The 23,547-nt window shown below is 41.6% G+C and overlaps 1 protein-coding gene across 3 annotated transcripts; it reads right to left on the bottom strand.

Moving 5' to 3' along the window:
• Positions 1 to 581: 581 nt before the first annotated feature.
• LOC104096133 (eyes absent homolog) lies at positions 582 to 19,711 on the bottom strand. 3 transcript variants are annotated; one of them, XM_009602451.4, is made up of 7 exons: positions 19,570 to 19,707; positions 18,390 to 18,622; positions 18,129 to 18,296; positions 16,777 to 16,870; positions 15,455 to 15,640; positions 14,365 to 14,592; positions 582 to 946 (listed from the first exon to the last, which is right to left on the bottom strand). In XM_009602451.4, the coding sequence occupies exons 2-7, from the start codon at positions 18,576 to 18,578 to the stop codon at positions 906 to 908; spliced, it is 906 nt and encodes a 301-aa protein (XP_009600746.1). In that variant the 5' UTR covers positions 18,579 to 18,622; positions 19,570 to 19,707; the 3' UTR covers positions 582 to 905. The 3 variants fall into 3 exon arrangements, with proteins under 3 accessions (XP_009600746.1, XP_009600745.1, XP_018626303.3); XM_009602450.4 differs by lacking the exon at positions 582 to 946 and having other exon boundaries at positions 14,029 to 14,592; positions 19,570 to 19,711; XM_018770787.3 differs by lacking the exon at positions 582 to 946 and having other exon boundaries at positions 14,029 to 14,592; positions 18,390 to 18,644; positions 19,570 to 19,705.
• Between the last annotated feature and the right edge of the window lie 3,836 nt (positions 19,712 to 23,547).

Genomic DNA, 23,547 nt, shown 5'->3' with positions numbered 1-23,547 from the left:
CTCTCTGTGTTATAGAGATTTGACTGCAAATCATGTTAGAAATCATGCTTAGGCCATATGTTATCACTGTTGGGACCCGCAGCGGTCGAGTACATATTGAAAATAAACTGTATTTGTATAGCTCGTCACTACCTTCTCAGTTTTTTATTTATTTCTGTTACTTGCTGAGTTGGTTGTACTCATGCTACACCCTGCACTTCATGTGCAGATCCGGATGTGTTTGATCACGGAGGTCGTTGAGTTCGTGCGCGATCGAGTACCGGAGACTACGAGGTAGTTGCCGACGTCCGCAGACCTTGTCTCTCCTTATGTGTTTTCTTTCTTTTCAGTATTGATACTTAGACACTGTTTGTATTAGACTGGACATCTAGATGCTCATGATTCAGTGATACCCCGATGTCGGGCTATTTTTTCGCACTTAAGCTTTGGGTTTTACCCCGTTTTTATGAAAGACGCCGGTTATTTTAAATATATTAATTCATTTCTATTAAATGTTGAAAGTATTTTGGAGATGTCGGCTTGCCTAGTATCATGATAGGCGCCATCACGACGGGTTAGGTTTTGGGTCGTGACAGTCCACAAGCAAAACTACTATTTATTTATCCCTTTTCAACATTTTTTTTAATTACACTGAATTTCATGCAACTATGATAAGTCTTTTTAAACAAATATCAACATTGTAAGTACATAGTCTACGGTGATATAAATGACAAGTACAGCAGTACATAAGTGCTACAAATTTCTGAAACCCGGCGTCACAAGTACATGAGCAATCTAGAGATTATACAAAGCTACTGTCCGAAAGTAATAGACAAAAATAGTAAATAAGATGGAAAGAGACTCTAGTGCTGCTGCGGATCATAGCAAGGCAAGCAGCTCACCCCTAAGTCTCCGTAGATGATCGGCTACGCACTCACGTGACCATTGGTGGAACCTGTCTCAGTACCTGAACATCAGTGCAGAAGTGTAGCATGAGTACGAAGAACAACTCGTACCTAGCAAGTATCTAGTCTAACATCGAAGAAGTAGAGACGAGGGGTCGACTTGACACTTACTAGAGGTCAATAATAATAATGAAAGTGCATAAAGTAGACATGGTGAACATACAACAGGTATTAATGAGACAAATAAAGCAACTACAATAAATTCAACATGTTGTCCATAGCGCATCACCAACATCTCATAACTGGCCGTGAAGACCCTAACTCAATTATATCCAAACTGGAACCCATTTCGATTATTAAGAACGAAGTTGCCGAGGCGAACGGCCCGATCCCATAAGAATAGTGGTACTCAGTACTGCCGAGGCGAACAGACCGATCCCATAAGAATAGTGTTACTATCATACTGCCGAGGCGAATGGCCCGATCCCATAAGAGTGGTGTTACCATACTACCGAGGCGAACGGCCCGATTCCATTAGAGTAGAGAAGTTTACCTCGCTTGCGAAAGTACTTGCGACGCGAGAGCACATGGATTTTTCATAGTTATCAAGTATTCCTCAATTTTTCCAAAATAAGAAGGCTAAGTCGATAATTGCAACTTTAAAATCCCTACTCTCAGCTCTATTCAAGACAGTTAATATGCATGTTAAACACAACAATACAATTAAAAGCATGATGGGGATCTATGTCTACCCGGACATATCATGGAATATAGCTACGCACGGACTCTTGTCACCTCGTGTGTACGTAGCTCCCCACACAAGTAATACACAACAAATATATACCTAAGGGGATGAGTTCCCTCTTACAAGGTTAGGCACGAGACTTACCTCATTTCTAAGCTCACTTACGGTCCACTAATCCGCTCTAAAAGCCCTAAGTTGTAGGATATTGATGAGAATCCCCCTCAAATGTGCTCTCAAAATCTCCCAAGTCTAAATGAAACTATGAGGGAAAATGTCTAAATCTTGCAATAAAAGCCCTCACTGCCCTAGCAATTTTCACCCCTGCGGCCACTTGATCGCATCTGCGGAACTGCAGGTGCGGTCAAAAGGCCGCACCTGCGATTCCCCACTGCCTCCATCTTCTTCGCTTCTGCGGACGGGGAGCCACTTCTGCGGACTTCTTCCGCTTATGTGACCCATAACCAGGCTGGCCTTCCTTCGCATCTATGGCCCATTCATCACAGAAGTGCGTCCGCATCTGCGGAACTTCTTCACGTCCGCGGACCACTGGCCACCCACTCCCAGGCCGCTTCTTCGAGCTCGCACCTACGGCCAAATCCACGCAAGTGTGAACACACCAGATCTGAAGCACCAGCAGTTCCCCCATGCCAAATTCTGAGTCTGATTCCAATCCATTTTGCATCCAGTGCCCCCGAGATCCCGTCCAATTACACTCACACATACAACAACATAATAAAACCCACTCGCGCGATTGAAATACCAAAATAACATCTAGAAATATGAATCGGACGCCAAAACGCATGAATTCAACATGAAACTCAAAAACCTCTAAAAACACTTCCGTGCATCCGATTCTTATCAAATCAACTCGGAATGACGCCAAATTTTACGTGCAAGTCATAAATCACCATACGGAACTACTCCCAGGCTCGGAATCTCAAACGGATATCGATAACACCAAAACCTACTCTAAACCAAACTTAAAGAACTTGGAAAACCTTTAATGTGCCAACTTTCAATATTAAGCGCCGAAATGCTCCCGGGTCTTCCGAAACCCGATCCAAACACACGCCCAAGTCCAAAATCATCATACAAACCTATTGGGACTGTCAAATCCCAGTTCCGAGTTCGTTACTAAAAACGTTGACTCAAGTCAAATTTAACCATTATAGGCTATTATTAAGGAACTAAGTGTTCCGATTTCAATGTGAACCCTTCCAAACCCAAACTAACCATCCCCGCAAGACATAAAACAGTAGAAGCACATACGAGGAGTCTTAATTAGGGGAATGGGGATCTAAAAAGTAAAATGATCGGTCGTACTGAGTTGGATGTACTCACGTACTCCTTGCACTTCGTGTGCAGGACCAGGGGCTTCTGGTCATGGCGGCTGTTGATTGAGTTTGGAGACTATCGGGGTAGCTGCACGGCGTTCACAGGCCTTGACTCTCCTTCTTTGTATTTCAGTTTTTATTCTCTAGACATTGTAGTAGACTGTATTCTGACATAAATGCTCATGTACTCGGTGGCATCCCGATCTTTGGGAGGGGTTCGTATTGCGTTGTGGTTTTATTTTAAATTTTAAATGGTTTCTTAAATTTTAACTACTTCCGTTAATTTTCAAAGCTTTTATTTGGTTGAACTGGTTGTGTAATTGGGTTTCCTAATTCCACGATAGGGGCTAACACGACGGTTGGTTTTGGGTCGTGAACCGTTACATTCTCTACCTCTTAAACAAACGTTCGTCCTCGAACGAGTCTACAATCATACATAGAGTGCTGAATAGGTGCGGATATCTGCTCCTCGGCCTCCCAAGTCACTTCCTCGACTGGTTGACCCCTCCACTGGACCTCCACCATAGAAATCTTCTTGGACCTCAACTGGCGAACCTGCCTGTCAATAATGGCAACTGGCTCCTCTTTATAACCCAAACTCTCATCTAGCTGAACCGTGTTGTAATCTAACACGTGCGACCTATCGGCATGATACCTCTGGAGCATAGACACATGGAAGACCGAATGAACTCCCGATAGGCTGGGAGGCAATGCAAGCTCATAAGCAACCTCCCCAACTCGCCGCAAACCTTAAATGGGCTAATAAACCTTGGGCTCAGCTTGACATTCTTCCCGAACCTCATGATCCCCTTCATCGGCAAAACTTTCAAGAGAACCTTCTCGCCCACCATAAATGATAGATCACGCGCCTTCTGATCCGTGTAACTCTTCTGTCTGGACTGTGCTGTGCGAAGTCACTCCTGAATCAACTTTTCCTTCTCCAAGTCATCCTTCACTAAATCAGTACCATATAACTTAGCCTCGCCGGGCTCAAACTATCTGATGGGCGAACGACATCGCCGACCATATAGAGCCTCAAATGGGGCCATCTCGATGCTGGACTGATAACTGTTGTTGTAAGCAAACTCGGCCAAAGGCAAGAATCTATCCCACTGACCTCTGAAGTCAATGACACATGCTTTGGGCATATCCTCTAGAATCTGAACTGTCCGCTCCGACTAACCGTCGATCTGTGGATGAAAAGCTGTGATGAGCTCTACCAGGGTCCCCAACTCACTCTGAACTGCTCTCCAGAAGTGCGAAGTGAACTGAGGGCCTTTATCTGAAATGATGGAAACAGGTACACCATGCAACCAAATAATCTCCTGAATATAAATCTGGGCCAAGACGCTACCAAATCGACGGTTGAGGAACTGGAGCAAGTCGTATTGATCAAACACTTTCCCAATCAAAAGGTATACCTCGGCACAGGGTTGAATCCCGAGCCCAGGAAAAAACTCATTCAATTTCTTATAGCTAATGAAGATAGTTTTGCTTGGTCCCACCTTGATCTGACAGGGATCCCGCTGGAAATAACCACTCACGGGCTAATCTTGGACCCGAAGTCCCACTCGGTCAAGCAGAAGAGGAGACCCTAGTCCGAGGTCAAACATGCTTTTATCAAGGACGAGGTATCTAACCTCCTTAAAATAGGATCCATCCGGGAGGTAAAATACCCGGACTAGCTAGCAAACATAGTAGTAGCCCCCAAATGGGGAACAAATTAAGAATGTGTGTGGATTATAAAGATCTGAATAAAGCGTGTCCCAAGGATTCTTTCCCTTTGCCTAACATCGATCGCATGATCGATGCGATGGCCAGCCACGAGATCCTCAATTTTCTCGATGCCTATTCCGGGTACAATCAAATTCGGATGAACCCGGGTGATCAGGAAAAAACATCCTTTATCACCAAGTACGTCACCTACTGCTATAACGTGATGATGTTCGAACTAAAAAATGCTGGCGCCACTTACCAACGGCTAGTAAATCGGATGTTCGAAAAATAAATAGGAAAATCAATGGAGGTTTACATTGACGATATGTTGGTTAAGTTCCTGCGAGCAGAGGACCATTTGAAACATTTGCAGGAAACCTTTGGCATATTGAAGAAATACAATATGAAGTTGAACCCGCAGAAATGTGCATTTGGAGTCGGGTCCGGTAAATTCCTTGGGTTCATGGTATCTAACCGGGGGATCGAGATCAACCCCGATAAGATCAAGGCCATCGAAGATATCACTGTTGTGGACAACGTGAAGGTCGTACAAAGGTTAACCAGATGTATAGCCGCTTTGGGACGATTTATTTTGAGGTCTTCTCACTGCTGAAGAAAAAAAATAACTTCTCATGGACCCCGGAGTGCCAACATGCCTTGGAAGAGCTCAAGCGATATCTATCGAGCCCACCGTTGCTTCACACACCTAAGACAGACGAACAGATATACCTGTACTTGGCAGTATCAGAGATAGTGGTAAGTGGAGTCCTGGTCCGGGAAGAAAAAGGTACGCAATTTCCAATTTACTATATTAGCAGAACTCTTGGTGAGGCCGAAACTAGATACCCTCACCTAGAGAAGTTGGCGCTTGCTTTGCTAAGCGCCTCTAGGAAGCTAAAACCGTACTTTCAATGTCACCCCATATGTGTCATAACCACTTACCCATTGAGGAACATAATGCATAAACCCGAGCTCTCGGGACAGTTGGCCAAATGGGCCGTAGAGATCAGTGGGTACGACATCGATTATTGGCCTCGGACAGCCATTAAGTCTCAAATTTTGGCAGACTTTGTGGCTGACTTTACGCCGGCCTTAATACCCGAGGTCGAAAGAGAGTTGTTGTTGAACTCGGGGACCTCTTCGGGAATCTGGACCCTCTTTACGGACGGCACCTCGAACGTGAAGGGGTCCAAACTTGGAATTGTATTGAAATCGCTCGCAGGTAATCTAGTTAGACAATCTATTACGACTGTAAAATTAACTAACAATGAAGCCGAGTATGAGGCCATGATTGTAGGTCTCGAGATGGTTAAAAGTTTGGGGGTAGAGGTGATCGAAGCTAAGTGTGATTTTCGCCTTATGGTGAACCAAGTTAATGGGACCTTCGAAGTCAGAGAGGAACGAATGCAAAGGTACCTGGATATATTGCAGGTAACATTACATCGGTTCAAAGAATGGACTCTACAACACGTGCCTCGGGATCAAAACAACAAAGCCGATGCCCTTGCTAACTTGGGATCGTCGGTCGATGACGATGAGTTCAACTCGGGGGCGGTCGTGTAACTCATGAGATCCGTAGTGGAAGAAGGTCACACCGAGATAAACTCAACAAGCCTAACTTGGGACTGGAGAAAAAAGTATATAGAATATCTCAAGACTGAAAAATTACAATCGGATCCTAAGGAATCGGGGACTCTACGTGCGAAAGCAGACAGGTTCAGCCTGTCCGAAGACGGTACATTGTTCCGGAGAATATTCGATGGCCCACTCGCAATATGTCTAGGACCCAGAAACACCGAGTACGTTCTGAGGGAAATCCACGAAGGCACCTGCAGAAATCATTCGGGCGCCGAATCACTAGTTCAGAAAATAATCAGGGCCGGCTATTTTTGGATCGACATGGAAAAAGACACAAAGGAGTTCGTACGAAAATGCAACGGATATCAAAGGCATGCTCTGATGATTCATCAGCCCGGGGAGATGCTATATTCAGTCTTGTCACCCTGGCCATTCATGAAATGGGGGATGGATATCGTCAGCCCCCTTCTATGGGCACCTGGTAAGGCTCAATTTATATTGTTTATGACTGAGTATTTTTCTAAATGGGTGGAAGCCCAGGCGTTTGAGAAATTCAGGGGGAAAGAAGTCATTGATTTCATCTGGGACCACATAATATGTCGGTTCAGAATGTCGGCCGAGATCGTGTGTGACAATGGGAAGCAGTTCGTCGGCAGCAAAGTAAGTAAGTTTCTCGAGGATCATAAGATCAAAAGAATCCTGTCGACACCCTATCACCCTAGTGGGAACGGAAAAGCGGAGTCCACGAACAAAACCATACTCCAAAACCTCATAAATAGATTGACCGCCGCCAAATGAAAATGGAAAGAAATCTTGCCCGAAGTCCTAGGGGCTTACCGTATGACCTTGAAGTCCAGTACCGGGGCTACCCCATTCTCGTTGGTTTACGGCACTGAAGCTCTAATACCAGTCGAAGTCGGAAAACCGAGTCTCAGGTCCCGATATGCAACCGAAGAATCAAACAACGAGACTATGAATATGAGCTTGGAACTGTTAGATGAAAAGGCGCGAAGCCGCCCTCGTCCGAATGGCAGCCCAAAAACAACGGATCGAGAGGTATTACAATCGAAGAGCCAACCTTCGACACTTCAATGTCAGGGACTTAGTGTTGAGGAAGGTCACATTAAACACCCGGAACCCGGACGAAGGAAAGTTGGGACCGAACTGGGAAGGTCCGTATCAAATTATCGAGATCGCCGGGAAAGGGTCGTACAAGCTCAAAGCAATGAACGACGAGCAACTACCGAACAACTGGAACGTAACTCAATTAAAACGATATACTGCTAAGGTACGACCCCATTTACTTCTTTTATTTATTTACATTTTGGACTAACACTTGCAGCCGTCAAAGAACGATATAATTTTTTAGGCCTGAAAGCACGCTTTGCACTCTTTTTCCCTTGAACCGATTTTGTCCCAAATGGGTTTTCCGGCAAGGTTTTTAACGAGGCAACAGTGGATCGTGCTAACTTAGAATCGAAGATCGGTTGTCAATAGTATCCGAGACTTCTCTATGATCGACCTCGAACACTGGGGGGCATCACCCTTGGCAAGGAAAGAAACTTTGTGCTCGAATAGTCTAGGCTCGATCGATAGGATTTATTGTAAGGGACAAACGATCGAATGAACCGTGCCCACATAGACCACCCGAGCCCGGACACAATGCTTAAGCAACACATGTGTAACTTTGTATATTACGCACAACATTGAAAGGAAGTTTCTACTTTGCGGATAAATATTTTGCCCCTTGAAAATTTTTCTTTCTTACACTTGATCCCTCGAAGACATTGAGCCCAAGGGCCACCTCACTTGGGGACTACCACCCAAGGCAGGTTCGGACATCCCGGGATAATAAAGTCCGGGGGTACAAAGCTTATTTGGTAGTGCCAGAACTTTAAAGGCTACGGCCACCCCCATTCGGGAACGGTTATCTCGGGTAAGCCCAGATGATTCGGGGTAACAAGCCCACTGGGCAACACCCGAACTAGAAAGGCTACGGCCGTATTAAAACGTCTCGGAGACGTCCGAGACCCGTAACAAAAAAAAAGCCTTCAAAATTTCTAAACCGGTTCAAAAGGCTACCCTCGAAAAATTATAATCTAAAATGTTTTAAGTATTTTGGGTAAAGTTTCCGGTCATACCGAGCCCCCATGAATCGTAAACAAAATAATATCGAAAGAAAGGGTTGTTCGAACCTTCGGGCAAGACCTAAATATTACGTGCTAATGCATTTCGATATCTTTGTAATCATAAAGAATAAAGCGAACGGAAACAAGCTTAAAAACTTTCGAAGGGAAAAAATGAAATGATCTTTACAAAGGCCAAACGGCCTTGACAAAAAAAAAGTACAAAAGTACAAGAATACAAAAACAAAGAAAAATATACAAGGCATTTAAACGGCATGGTCTCCATCGGAGCCCGCCTCGTCACCGGCACCATCAGAGTCTTCCCCATCCCCAGATCCGTCCGAACCCTCGGAGTCTTCTTCGTCCTCGAGATACGCCAGTTTCTTGTCCTCGGCTTCAAACTCCTTAGCAGTTTCAACCTCGGCCGATAAATCAAAACCCCGAGCATGAATTTCTTCGAGGGCCTCCCTTCGGGACTTCCACTTCACGTATTCGATGATATCTTTCAGCTGATCCTGGGTTGCCTCGGCATCGGCCTTATACTAGGCCACCATCTCGTCGGCATCAGTTTTGGTCACTTCAACCACCGACTTGGCCGCTTTAAGCTCCTTGGCAAGAGTCTCTCGATCGAAAACGGCCGAGCTTAGCTGAGACTGAAGCTCCTCAAATTTTTGGGACCGAGCCTCAGCCTTCTCTTTCGTCATCCTGCGGTCTATCCTGCCTCTCCACTCTTCGGCCTCGAACCTTTTAGGACTGAGGCCAACTGCGACCGGGCAGTCTCGTTTTCCAAGGCCAGGCGGTCTATCTTGCCTCTCCACTCTTCGGCCTCGACCTTAACTGCATCCATCTCAGCTCAGAGTTGGTCGATCTGATCAATCTTCTGCTAGACCTGCGGGTTCCGACCATTAGTCACTGTGTCTAGCTTATCGTCACAAACTTCAAAGATTTTTACTTATTCAACCAGGTCGGCGTGTTCCTTCCAAGCCACTTCCAATTGAGCTCGAAGGCTCTTAGCCTCTCCTTTACGCGACTCACTGAGAAGTTTGTAGGTATCTCTTTTCTCAGTAAGCCCTCTGACTTCGACTTCGAGATGGTTCTACTCATCCCGATACCGGAGGAAAGTTTCATGGTGAAGCACCGAGGCTTACAAATACGAAGAAGAATATTAGGATTATCAATGAATTAGTTCAAGTATAAGAGGAGGAATTGAAATCATCGAGAGTTGTCTAAAGTTACCCGGTTCAGCGCCTGTTGTGCTTCGTTGAACAGGCAGGGCGCGTCTACCTCGTTCATTTTGGCTTGGTCTTCCTCGGTCACCAAACACCGAAGGTAACTGGCCACCCCTATGGGGGCGGAAAGAACCCGGGCATCCTCTGGAACGGGGATGATGATGGATCTCTTCCGGTCAGGATCCACGCTCGGGGCAGGGAACCGGTTGATCAGTTTCGGGCTCGAGGTAGGCCCACTTGCTCCCGAAGACGGACTCTTCTTCGGTACCTCTAAGTCACCCAATCCGCTGACGTCCTCCATGGCAGTGGAATCCACGCCATCAAAAAAGCTGCAGAAAGGGTCGTCCGCCCCATGGGTCCCCTCGTTGGGGCGTTCTTTCGCCGTTTGGGCTCATTGTACATAGATTCAGTAAACGAGGGTGACTCGGTGATGTCTATCACACCGAGTGCCTCCTTCGGAGCATTGCCCGCATCCCAGGAAGCCTCGGCCCCGGCCTCATCATCGACCTCTTTAGCTTGAGGTAGATCGGCCTCGCGGTTCTCTGGTTCTGAGGCCCCCTGCCCTTCAAGCTGCGACGGCACGGGGGCCACCAAAACAAAGGGTTCTTTTTATTCTTCGGATTCGTCTCTCAACCGATAAAGAGAATCCGAAGATGGTGCTCGGGCACTGGTGCTTTCTTTTGACTTGCATGCCAGCCTTCTTCTTCTTTTCTTTTTCTCCGAGCTCGAGGAACTCGGAGCCCATTTCGTTTCTTCTCTTCGGCCTGTCTTGGAACAGGGGACTCGGTAGGTAAGTCCTCACCACCGGCTGGAGGCCTCAGCTCGACGTCCTTAGATAAGCCTGCAAAAAGAAGTAAAGGGAGTAAGGGCTTAATATTAAAAGAGGAATCCTAATACTACTTACTCGGGAAAGAAGTCTCACCATGGGAACGATCCTCCCAACGGCCCTTCGAGAGCTTGCGCCATGAGCGCTCAGAATATGGCATCTGTGATACGATACCCTCGACCCACTCCTTGAGTCGAGGGACAGCATTCGGGACCCGAGCAACGGCTGCACCACCACAAAACATCGGTAAGAAAAAGAGAAGTGTAAAATCAACATTCGAAAGTAAGTCATACTTACGTGAGGTATTTCACTTCTCGGAGAATGGCATGCACTCGGCTGGGATTAAGTTTGAAGTCCTCACTCGGACAAAACGGCCTTGCCAGTTTCGATCCCGGCCCCTCATCAATACTTGAGAACGGGGCTTTACTGGCCCGACGCACAAGCTTTATCAGTCCTTCCCCCCCTCCCCCCGGAAGATTCGGAGACAGTATAAGTAAAGAAGATGGTCGATGGTGAACGAGCACCCATCGACTTTGTTCACGAAGAACCGGAGGAGGATCACGATCCTCCATAGTGAAGGATGAATCTGACCGAGGCATACCTCGTACCTCTTACAGAAATCTATGATGACCGGGTCCATCGGGACCAATATAAAGGGATAAGTGTAAACACTTAGGTATCCTTCGACATGGGTGGTAATGGCTTCATCGGGGTCGGGGATCACTATGTCCTTATCGGCCTAGTTGCAGTCTTTTCGGACCATAGAGAGGACTTCTTCAGTGATCGAGCAGATGTATCTCGAGACCTCCTCACACCGGCCTTGTACGGAGGAAGGTTTTTCAACCTTGAAATCGACGTTGACTGAGCATCCCCCGGGGATGAACATTTTCAAAGGGGGTTCAGGTACTGGTTCGTCGATGGCAGCGCGCAAAACGGTCTCCTCGGTCTCAGTAGCCGGCCGCGAAGTAGAAGGAGTTTCTTTCTGGGGAACGATTTTTGAAGTCTTTGCCATTTCTTTAAAAAAAAAATGGAGGAAAATCTGAAAAAGTGGAAAAAGAAAGGAAGTTGAAAGACTGGACTTGATGGCTTAAGATGAAGACGGGCAAAAATTCTTGCGAAGGATCTCGAAAAATCGGATTAAAAGTACTAGAAAGTATTGAAATCTTAAAGGTACGCGGGTAGAAGGTTTGGATGTAAAGTTAAAATGAACAAAGAAGGGGTATTTATAGTATTTCAGTGGCGTTTCGCATCTAGGGACAGTCGACCGGCGGCTGACATGCATTTCATGCCATTAAGACTTGACTGACGAGACGTTTCGGTTGTTTTGTCGTTTCTGTCACGGTGCATCGAAGCAAGAGTCGGAAGCTCGTGTCGTTTCTCGTCCTTTACTCTCCGAAAAACGAGGGGACTATCTGTATACGGGTGAAACCGAGCTCATGATGCATCTTATCCTCCGACAAGATAAGCCAAGCTCGAAACATGGCAATAAGGGACCGAAATCGAGCTTAAGTCCCACCTGACTAGAACCCGGCGGCATGACGCCTGCCTTCGAGAATATCAAGGCCATGATCCCGGAATCGGTTCTAGCCTCGAGCGACTTCAAAGAACATTGTTAGACAATCCAGTATAGCCAACAGAAGGCCGAAATATCCGAGACCGGCCGAATATTACGGCGGGGATCTCGACACTTATCGATAAGGAGCCGGCAATTAGTGAATCGGAAGATTTTTTACCTTTTATAGACTTGTACCTAAAATAGGATTCCCCTACTATATAAAGGGGGTCTAATAATTCATTTTGACACATTGTAACACGTACTCAAAAGCAATATATTATTATTTTCTCTGTCTTTAAGCTCTTGTTCTTCTGTTTATCGACACCGGTCGTGGTGAACCTGCTCGAGGGCAATTATTCCACCAAGGCTGAAATTATCCAACTCGTGTGGTTTGAATTTATCTTATCTTTATTTATTCAATAGCAATTTAATTTATCGCTTTGCGTCAAGTTAATCCGCGTATCCTTAAAACTACTTACAAATTTAATTATTATGCGATTTTAAGGGCAAACAATTTTTCTTTCATACCAAACATGCTCTACATATTTACTTCGCCTCTGCTTAGAGGGAAAATAATGTGACCTGAGAGGAACTTTCATTGAGCAAATTTACGAGATCACATAAAATTTCGTTTATCGGGATTTAGTATAAAATCATAAATGTCTATTTGCATTGCGCCACTTGCTGTGGGTAGCAGACAACTGGAAAAAGACTACTTTTTAAACTAATATCCGTATATTGCTTCAGGGAAAGTGAGTGATTTAAATGATTTTTGTTTCTACGTCCCAGAAACTTATTATTTGCCACGTTCCAACACTGACTAGATGCATAAGAACAAATATGAAACAGTTTCATTTCATAAAATGAGATTGACGTTAGGAATGTTAGGCTAATGCATAACTGCATTGATGATATTATTAGTGGTGCGCGGCAATCTCCTTGTTCTGTTATATTTATATTCTCAATTATGAGGCATAGATGAAAAAAAGAAATAAAAATTTGATTGTAAAGATCTATCTACCTCCAAAACCTATGTGCAAAAACATTAGAGACTATGGGTCTTTTTGGTATGAACGCAAAATATTTTCTGAAAAATATTTTTCAATTTTTCCTTGGATGGCTTAAATATATTTAAAAATATTTTCCTGATAAACTCATTTTCCTCCAACTTTCCTTCCAAAAGGAGGAAAAATATTTTCCAAAACTCTTTCTCAACCTTCCCCACCCTATTCTCCAACCCCATCATCCACCCCACCACCTTCCCCCTCTCCGGCCACCACCCCACCCCCCCTAACATCACCACCCGCACCCCGGCTTCTAGACACCGACCTACCACCTTCCCCTGTCCTTACCCATTTCGTCTCGCATAGTGTTTGCCTAAATTATATATTTTTCAAAAACAAATTCTGCTACTTAACCAAACACCAGAAAAATAAGTAAGAAAATCACTTATTTTCCAAGAAAATATTTTCTAATGAAAACATTTTCCTTCGTACCAAACACACCCTATATTAAAAACATTGTTGAAGTATTTCCTAGAAAAACTCTATATCTACAGCTCTAAACAAGCCAAACTAAAAGCTTATCTACTGATGAAAAGAAATTGAATACTTATGGTAGTGTGAAGACCCAAAATGGAGATGTTACGTTTGGAAGAATTTTCAGAGATGATCAAGGAAAGCAGATATTAGGATATTCAAGCAAACTGAGACCTACCTCAAGTCTTACTACACAAGTATGGAGCATCAAACAATGGTTAAAATTAGCAACAAAAAAAGGACCCCCCCCCCCCCCCCCCCATGTCAAATTTATCAAAGAAGAGGACATACAGTTTTACTCTCTTAATTAGGACTATTTTGACTTGTATTTATTTTTTACTATTTAGAAATGTCATAACATTGAGGAAGGAGGGAGTAGGTTATAATTATATCATGTACCACATGATTTTTCCAAGAATAACCTCTAACCAAGTCTATCAGCCATGATTTCAAGGTTGACACCCGATACACACACATATATATATACACACACGATGTATGCGAGCGAGCATGTATATATACACTGAAATGGAGAAAATCTTACTTAAGTACCTGTAGAATGGCCATAACAGAACACAATAAGCAAGACGGCATCGAGAAGTTAACTATACAGACTAGCCTCACAGGTCATAGGACATAGTTTAAAGGAATTCTATCATGCAAAATGAGAACTTTTAAAGAACCTTCACCTTTTTGCTTTCACAATTAGGCAAGACTATCTTCTTGGTGAAGTGCTATTGGTGCATGTACTGATTTCTTCCAATAAGCTACATATTCATATGATCAATTGCCAGAAGGAGCTAATCTATCATTATCTTTTGAATCAGACTCACCATACACAACAGAGAAGTAGTGCCCCAGTTCTTTTGGTGTTAAACCTGGAAACCGATGGTAACTGCTTGGCCGAGGGTCAATTTTGACAAATGGCCACCTCATACTTTCTGCTGCTTCACATTCTTCCCATCCATCACCAATAACACAAAATTGCAAGTTCGGCCCACTGAACCGCTCCTTTATCCATGAGAAGCACTGGAGCTTGCCCACTTCCCATGAGCTGTAGACTGAAAATGATGGCAGATATGTTGAGAGAATGCTCCCAGAAATTGCATGTTGCATTATTGTGCGTTGATGAACATGGGAAAGGAATTCACTGTCATTGACTTAGATGAATGGTAGGGCCAGGGTGTGCACAAGCTTAGGCATAATTTATTTGAAACATACACATATCCAGTTCCTAAAGGGAGATTTTGGAGGTAAAAATGGGAGATTTCTTTTTTGGATCGAGAATCCGCTATGTGAACTACAACAATCAGGGATAGCAGGACCGTCCCTCCGCCCTTATTCCTAAAGGGAGATATTGCCTAGTACAGCAACAACTACTAAGTGTCAGTTCCAAACAAGTTGGGGTCGGCTGTATAATCCTCACTGACCATGTTACTTCATATAAACTCCTCACCGGCCAATATTATTATAAAATAAAATAAAATAAAGTAATAAAATAAAAAGTACTAAAAGTTTCTTAAAATATCTACCGATGCATAAAATCTCTGAAAGGCTATACAACTCCTAGAAAATCGTAGGATGTAAAGTAAAAATGATAACACGACTAAAGCATATTCTCAACTAATAGGTCTCGCTTCTATAGATCTTTTTCTTCCACAGTGCCCTATTTTTCGCGAAGTATAAATATTAAAAATATGAACTGGAGACATTAGCAATATTTCCATGTTCACGTGACTTATATGTCATAGCATTCAACGTCTGTTACCTTTTTAGGCCATAAATGATGAAAGGTTAAATATAATGGAAACAAGATATCTCAATCAAACTTAACATTAAGAAAAAAAAAAGGATACCTCAATCAAAATTTTAAAATAGGACTAGTCAGAAAGATTAAATATCAGAATGAAGAAAGAAACTAACCATTTTCGCTAGGGATTAAATCGCCAAGGCGAAAGAGCAAGCATTTAACTAAGCTGGGTATCAATGATCCAGAAGTCACTAAGATATTCACATGCTGGAATATAGTATCATTGGTAGCAACAGCTGAGCCCGAAGAAGAAGCCAAATCTCTATTCCCAACTGCACACTGTTCCAAGCAAGTCTTAGCTGCATTGGAAGGAGAGTATTAAAGAAAGAAAATCAACTACACCTTATGCATTAAAGCATCATCATTTATCTGTAGAGAACCAAGAATAGAGGAAAAACACCTTCATAGAGTAAACACGAAATGAAAACTGCAGAAAGTAACTGGAATAAATGCTTAAGATTAAAACTAGCTTGTAATCAGAAATGCTGAGGAATATCTTATTTCAAACTCGTACCAGTCAATGGTGGTCACCAAATAAGGGTCCATGTTAAATAAGAACAAACCTCAGTCTGACCCATTAACTATGGGGTGAGAGCACTATGACCACCTGAAATATTTTTACTGCCAGATAACTTTCTTAACCCGTATATCTGGTAGGTATAACTAATTTCCTCCTTAAGGGGTATCTCTGGCAGATATTACTGATTTCTATCAAGCAAAGAAAGCAACGAATAAGCTTTGCCGCAGAGAAAGGTGAGATCGGTCAGATGTTAAGACATGAATGAAATCAAATTGGAAACATCACTACAAGTGGGGGGCCCCAAGGCTTTGGTCTAGTGTATGTGTGGGTTAGGTGCATGTCACGTCACGGGTTCGAAAGACGCACAGATAAAAGCCTGGTAGTTAAGTGGAGAAGGTAGAGGCCTGGGCCCATTATCCACCGAGTTTCGTACTGTGCGCCAATGGTCCTCGGAGATTTCTCGGCTATAAAAGAACATCACTACAACTGGGAGAAACAGGGATGCAAGAACACAAGAGAAGCCAATCGCTCTTATGAGTTATGACACACACACACACACACATATATATAGAGAGAGAGAGCGCACATGAAAATTATATTCTTTGAGAAGTAACAGATGAAAAGGATATTAATGCACTTTGCAAAAAGAAGCAGCTTTGAAAAATAAGGAAAGAAGAGGAGTTAATTTAGAATTTTAAACTCATGCATTTACTTCTAAGTTGGTGACTAGAACATTTAGCATTCCGATAACTTGTATATTTCTCATTTGTTTTTCTTCTTTACTTTTATCTAGAATATCAGGATGCCACGTGATTGTCCACATTGACATTCTAACTTTGCAACTTCCAGTACACATAATTGAAATCCTATACTGCACGATAATTCACCATGGTGATAGAATCTAAAATAATCTACCTGCCGAGAACCACATGTCAGTATAACTATCAGTGACGTCATAAAGTTCGCTCCACGATTTAATCATGTCTTGATCAAGAATACTATGTAACCCCTGCAATAAATAGTAAATCACGGTTGTTATACTTATATTATGTTTAACACTACTACGTGAATTCAATTAAGCATATATTTGGACAACTAAAACAAGAAGACTTATATTTTGTTAAACACTACTACGTGAATTCAATTAAGCATATATTTGGACAACTAAAACCAGAAGCTGTCATTATACATTTTCCTTTGGGAGAGAAGGGGAGACTAGAGGGGAAGGCCCTAGGAATTTTCTTTCATGATCCATCCTCAAGTCCAGCCCAGTATGTAGTTAATGACCCCAACAAAAGTAGAGATAATATACAGCCTTAAAAGCTTCATCTCAGTACTAAATACAACTGAGCCAATAAATATTACTCCCTCCTTCCTAATTTTGCCACCATTTGACTAGAGACAATTTAAGAAAAAAATTAGGACTTCCGAAACATAAGCTAAAGGGAGGATTTTCCAAGGTGTATTTCCCTCCGACCTTGCCGCTTTGGGTATTTATGCCACTTGAGCTGCATGACAATAACTATTGCACTTCGATTTAAGGAAAAGGATTAGGAAGCTGGCCTAGCAAATGACTCTTAGTTAGACTAGTATCAGTTAGAATATCACATATGGGAATTCCATTCTAGGAGTTCTCCTATCCTATAAAAAGAAGGGATAGCTAACTTGATCTAGATGCATAACTTTCTTGAATTGCGATATGTACACATCAAAATCATAAGCACTCTTGTTTTAGCCAGAACTAGGAACAACCCAAGTCAGAGACTCAACAATGCTAGTTATCACCTTTTTGGGGGAGAAGTAGCCATGCTATTTATCACGTATCCAAGTTATGAAACAAACATAGCACGTTAGAAAACTAGAGAACCAAAATAGTTATTGCAATCTCCTAAGAAGTGCAACATTATGGTTACTTCTCAGTTAGTGGTACAATCATCTTCACTACAAAGTACTGAACATAGTAGCATTTTCTCCCTTACACACTCTGGCAGCCTCATTCTATCATTACTCTGGCCATAAAAGCAATTAGATGCGCCACAAAGCAGTCTTAAGAGCACATCCAGCTTTAGGCAATATTCTCGGTTGTGAAGTTACATAAATAGGTTATCTATAATGAAAAAAAGAACTTCTTCCACAAAATAACCTAAGAGCAAGCAACGAACCAGTTCATCCATAAAAAAAAATCTAAAAGAAAGGCCTCTCTATTGGTCATAGGTGATACAGCAAAATGGATTTTTGAAAAAGAAAATAATTCACAAAATACCAACCTTTTTGTACTTCTGTTCAATGGACCGATGACGGTACGCTAATTTCCTTTTGTTAAGATCATCACACGGGGGACCAAAGCCGTCCTTGCTGAAGTCATAATCAGTGAGATCTCGACCATCATCATATTGTTTCATGACATCCAGATATGGCATATTGCAATTTTCAACCTGAAAATCCATATAACATAAAATTAGAGTCCATGATCAGCACTGTGTATTCAGTGACCCGGTCAAATATATATTATAAGAAGATTAACTAACCTGCTCATAGAAAAAGTGGTCATCACATATCTGAAGAATATGATCCTCCCACATCTTCCCGATTTCCACACCAGTCTGTACATTCTTGGATCCATTGAATGCCTCAGCATATGTACCATTTATTAAAGACTTTAGCAATATGAGGGTTTCATCCATGTCCCATATATACACATTCATTTTCTGATCCATATAATCCCAATGGATGAATTTAACAAATCTCCAGACGACGACACCTGAAACAATTGTATGTGTAACCTAATGAATGAAAAATTACTTTTCAGATTCTATGCACTATACGAGATCCCAATTTATGATTCTATGTACATTATGTAGCAAGAACCAACATAAAACAGAGACTCAGAAGTCTGAAATTTGCATAAACCCCAATATTCACAATTTCTTGTGAAATATCACTTTTGCTTCAAAGAACTGACATACCCATAAAAAGTACACAGCTGCTCTCAAATCATCAGTTCTCTATCATCTTTGGACACACAAATGTTACTCAAAGTAAATGATAAATTCTTTGGTATTAAGCTTCTTTAACATCCTTTTTATTTTATTTTTATTTATTTTGTTAAGTCAAATACTTCATTACTAAACACCAGCCAGAGTCCAAAATATGTACAAGTTGTTTGTATGACTCTATTCGAGGTCATCCACAGTCATCTATCAAGTTTTTCCACTATATATATTATGACATATGGTATTCTTTACCATGCATTTAATTGAAAATCATTTGTATTCAGACACAGCCAATGAACACACAACAGTTCCAAAATCAAAGATTTTCTATTTCTCCATAGTGCAGGTAAAAAATCATGAGGTAACTTTTATGTCTACATTCACCATTTTCTGTCCAAAGTTGAAAACTTCATTTTGAAATTCCAGGTATATAAATCAAGAAACAATATCTAAAGGAACAGCTATAAAGGGATTTTAGTTCTGGAGATCTATAAGCCTTTACTGATACAAACCATTGCCAAATTTTCAAATTTTATCATAAAACCCATGTCCCTTTATCCACAAGAAAGAACCAGAAAAAAAAAAGGGGCAAACATAGATATCCAAACAGGTAGTTTTTTCAATTCAACAAGATGAATTTCCAAAAATGAAGGACCATAAAGCAAAAAAAAAAAAAAAAAAAGAGGATAAAAGTAAATGCCAAGATATAGAGCACCTAAGAGTTAGCTGTAAAATTGTTGAGGCATTCCAAACTTCAGTTAGTTCAGAGAATTTTGGTATTTTTGTTAATGGCAATGTTTGATTGATACAAAGTTGGAAGAAGCAGCTAGAAAGGAAAGAGAGCAACTCTAAGACTTGGGCCAGTCCAAGCGATTGTTGGGGGTTGAACCACAAAATTTGATGGGCCAACCCTACGAAATCCATCAGCATTGCGCCCACGAATTTGCGTGACGTGACCCTACGCCTGCGTGGTGTTTAAAAGGTGACAGAAGCGTGAAGTAGGCTGTTCATTTAGATCGGATATACGAAATCCGAACCGATCCGTTCAATTTCGGATTTCGGATTTAGGATTGTGTTTATTAAAATTTTGGATTTTGGATCGGATTCGGATGGGTATAATTTTAATACGATTCGATCCGATCCGAAATCCGAAATTATTAGTGCATGTATAAATTCTAAACTTTAATTCGGATAATTAGTACTTCCTTTACATTTTTCTCCAAGTTATTACCTTTAAAATTGATGGATTTAACTCTATTGGCACCATAGTACTCTCATAATTGTATAAATATGAATTTTTCTTACTGTACAGCCTCTTTTACAAAAAAAATATGCATATGAGTTTGCAACTTTGAGGCATAATAATCCGATTTGAAATTCAAAAATTCAATCCGATCCAAACTTTAAAATTCGATTCAATCCGATATTAATTCGGATCGAATTCGGATTGCATTTTCTAGAATTCGAAATTCGAAAATCCGATTCGAAATGTGCTAAATCCGATTCTAAATGTGCTAATTCCGATCCGATCCGATCCATGCACAGCCCTAGTGTGAAGTTGTCCTTTTTAAGTTAAACGAACAATTTATCCTGATACTCTTTAGCTCATTTTTCTCCATCTCCTTTCCTTTTTTATAGGACCACCATTGTTCTTTAATTTCAAAAGCCTTATTTATTTGATGGTCGAAGTTAATGGCTAATTATTGTTAAAAGTGATTAAGTGTTGATTATTTATGTAAATATTCAGTTCAAACATTAATTTAATGATTTGCTTTAAAATTTTCAAAACTTCATTGTTGATCCTTAGAAAGTGTTGAAGAAGATAATGTGGATCTTATTGAATTGGTGTTATTTGACTAAATTGGTGATTGAAGATTGTTTTGTGTTGGTGTTTGGAGGCTTTGTTTCAAATTTGAGATCATTTAGGGTGAATTTGATAGAAATTGAAATTGCAATTTCTAAGAACACTTTGTTGAATAACACATGCAAATTATGCCAATTAGGTAGAGTTTTGTGAACCAATTTAATAGATAGGCCGAATGCAGATTACACAAAGTTATGCCAACATGTGTAGAACTGAACAAGCACAAAGATCTATTAATCGGGTAGATTTGTGAGTTATCCAACATGTTGCGGAAGATCGTGGGTTAACTAGCACACAATCACACACAAAGCAAATAGAGAAGAAAAATCAACACAAGAATTTAACGAGGTTCGGCTAAGCCTAATCCTCGGGGCAGAAGCAGAGAGAGTTTTTCACTATGAATGAGAAGAAAAGCACAATACAATCTATAGAATCCCCAACTACAACCCCTATATATAGATCCCAAGTAGTCTCAAACCTATAAGAGAAAGGTTTTCCAATTTGACAAGGACTATAGATTTTCCTTTCCCAAATCTATTAGGACAACGGGTTTTGCTAAACCTATAGGGATTATGGGTTCCCGAAAAATACAAGAAAATAATCCAAGCCACAAAATAACAAATCTTCCCCTTGGCTTGAATTCTCTTCATTAACAGGAACAACGTCTCTCTACCTTGCCTTCAACCCTCACGAGGGCTCTATTGAGTATTGCGCACACCAATCAAGTCTAGGCAATGCCTAAACTTGTTGGCCGAGACTGCCTTGGTCATCATATCAGCTGGATTATCATGTGTAGACACTTTCTTCACATTAACAACCCATTTTAATATAATATCTCGAATAAAGTGATGTCTGACTTCAATATGCTTCGTCCGCTCATGAAACATCTGATTCTTAGTAAGATGAATGGCACTCTGACTGTCACAAAATACTGGTGTCTTCTTCTGAGCTAGTCCAAGATCACTTACCAAGCCTTGTAGCCAAATAGCCTCTTCCACTGCTTCCGTAATTGCCATATACTCAGATTCTGTGGTAGACAAAGCAACAGCAGACTGCAAAGTCGCCTTCCAACTGATGACACTACCAGAAAGAGTAAAGACATAACATGTCAGAGATCTTCTCTTATCTAAGCCCCCCTGCATAATCTGAATCGACATAGCCAACTAAGGATTCACTCAGTTTGTCTTTGTAAAAAGTCAAGCCTACATCTGCAGTACCCTTCAAGTCTCTCAAGATCCACTTCACCGCCTGCCAATATTCTTTACCAGGACACGCCATGTATCTACTCATAACAATAACAGCATGTGAAATGTCAGAGCGAGTGCAAACCATAGTATACATAATGCTACCTACAACACTCGAATATGGAACACTAGACATATGCTCCATCTCCTCGTCTGTTTTTGGTGACATGTCTGCAGACAACTTGAAATGGGAAGCAAAAGGAACAGACACAGATTTAGCACCTGTCATATTAAATCTCTTGAGGACCTTCTCAATATAGGACCACTAGGACAACATCAGCTTCCCAACCCTTCTATCTTGAGTAATCTCTATCCCCAATATCTTCTTTGCAGCACCCAAATCCTTCATCTCAAACTCCTCACCTAGCTGTTTCTTCAATCGGGTAATATGTGACATGCTTTTAGCAGCAATAAGCATGTCATCCACATACAACAACAAATATACACGAGAAACATCTTCAAGCTTTTTGTAATACACACAACTATTATATGTACTTCGAGAAAATGCATTTTGAATCATGAATGTATCAAATCTTTTATACCACTGCCTAGGCGACTGTTTCAGACCATATAAAGATTTCTTAAGCAAGCAAGCATGATTTTTCTTATATTACGTAATGAATCCCTCGGGTTGACTTATATAAATCTGCTCATCCAACTCACCATGCAAGAATGTAGTTTTCAAATCTAACTGCTCTAGCTCTAAGTCATGGAGAGCCACCAAAGCTAGTACGACCCTGATAGAGCTATACTTTACCACTGGAGAGAACACTTCATTGTAATATATCCCCTCCCTCTGTGTAAAACCTTTAGCTACTAATCTTGCCTTGTACCTTGATGCTTTAACCCCTGGATTGCCCTCTTTTCTTTTGAAAATCTATTTGCAGCCTAGTACCTTCTGTCCCTTTGGCAATGGAACAAGCTTCCATGTCTGATTCTTATGAAGAGACTCAATTTTTTCACTCATAGCACCAACCCACTGATCTGCTTCTGGACTAGAAATAGCTTTTTTATAGCTATTAGGCTCAAGCACATCAATGGTCTCTGCAACTGACAAAGAAAACTCCACAAAATTTATATATCCAGGAAAATTACCATCAGCTACGTTTGTAAACCTTTGTGGTGGATTGATCACTCTCTTCTCTCTGCCTGTTGCAATGCTATATGGTTGTTGTTGCGCAGGTGCATCAAAATTATCATCTTGATCAATATTTTGCACCTCCTCAACTTCTTCTACCTTAGAACTACTGGGTTGAACTAGTGGAGATTTAATTTCTAGCTCTATGCGGTCACTGACACCACGACCTATTTCTGCTATTGCCTTCTCCCTCTGACTATCCAGTGAGGCAGATTCATTGAATGTTACATCCCTACTGATAATTAACCCTGTAGTCTTTCGATCTATGCACCATAACCTATAACCTTTCACTCTTGTTGCATACCCTAGAAATATACACTTCTTTGCCCTCGGCTCAAGTTTTCCATCCCTCACATGAGCATAAGCAGGATAACCAAATATCTTATAATCAGCAGGCGAACCGAACCATACCTCAAAAGGAGTTTTGAACTCAATAGCTGTGGATGG

The sequence above is a fragment of the Nicotiana tomentosiformis genome, chromosome 8 (assembly GCF_000390325.3).
Source record: "Nicotiana tomentosiformis chromosome 8, ASM39032v3, whole genome shotgun sequence".
Lineage (NCBI taxonomy): Eukaryota > Viridiplantae > Streptophyta > Magnoliopsida > Solanales > Solanaceae > Nicotiana > Nicotiana tomentosiformis.
Note: the sequence above shows the minus strand (reverse complement) of the source record. Positions and strands in the feature narration are given on the sequence as shown.

Excerpts from the sequence above, each read along its gene's own strand:
- LOC104096133 (XM_009602450.4), bottom strand. The coding sequence starts at position 18,578 with ATGGATCAGAAAATGAATGTGTATATATGGGACATGGATGAAACCCTC. Across the intron at positions 18,297-18,389 it reads ACCACTTTTTCTATGAGCAG|GTTGAAAATTGCAATATGCC; the intron begins GTTAGTTAATCT and ends ATGGATTTTCAG. Across the intron at positions 14,593-15,454 it reads TTTAATCCCTAGCGAAAATG|TCTACAGCTCATGGGAAGTG; the intron begins GTTAGTTTCTTT and ends CATCATTTTCAG.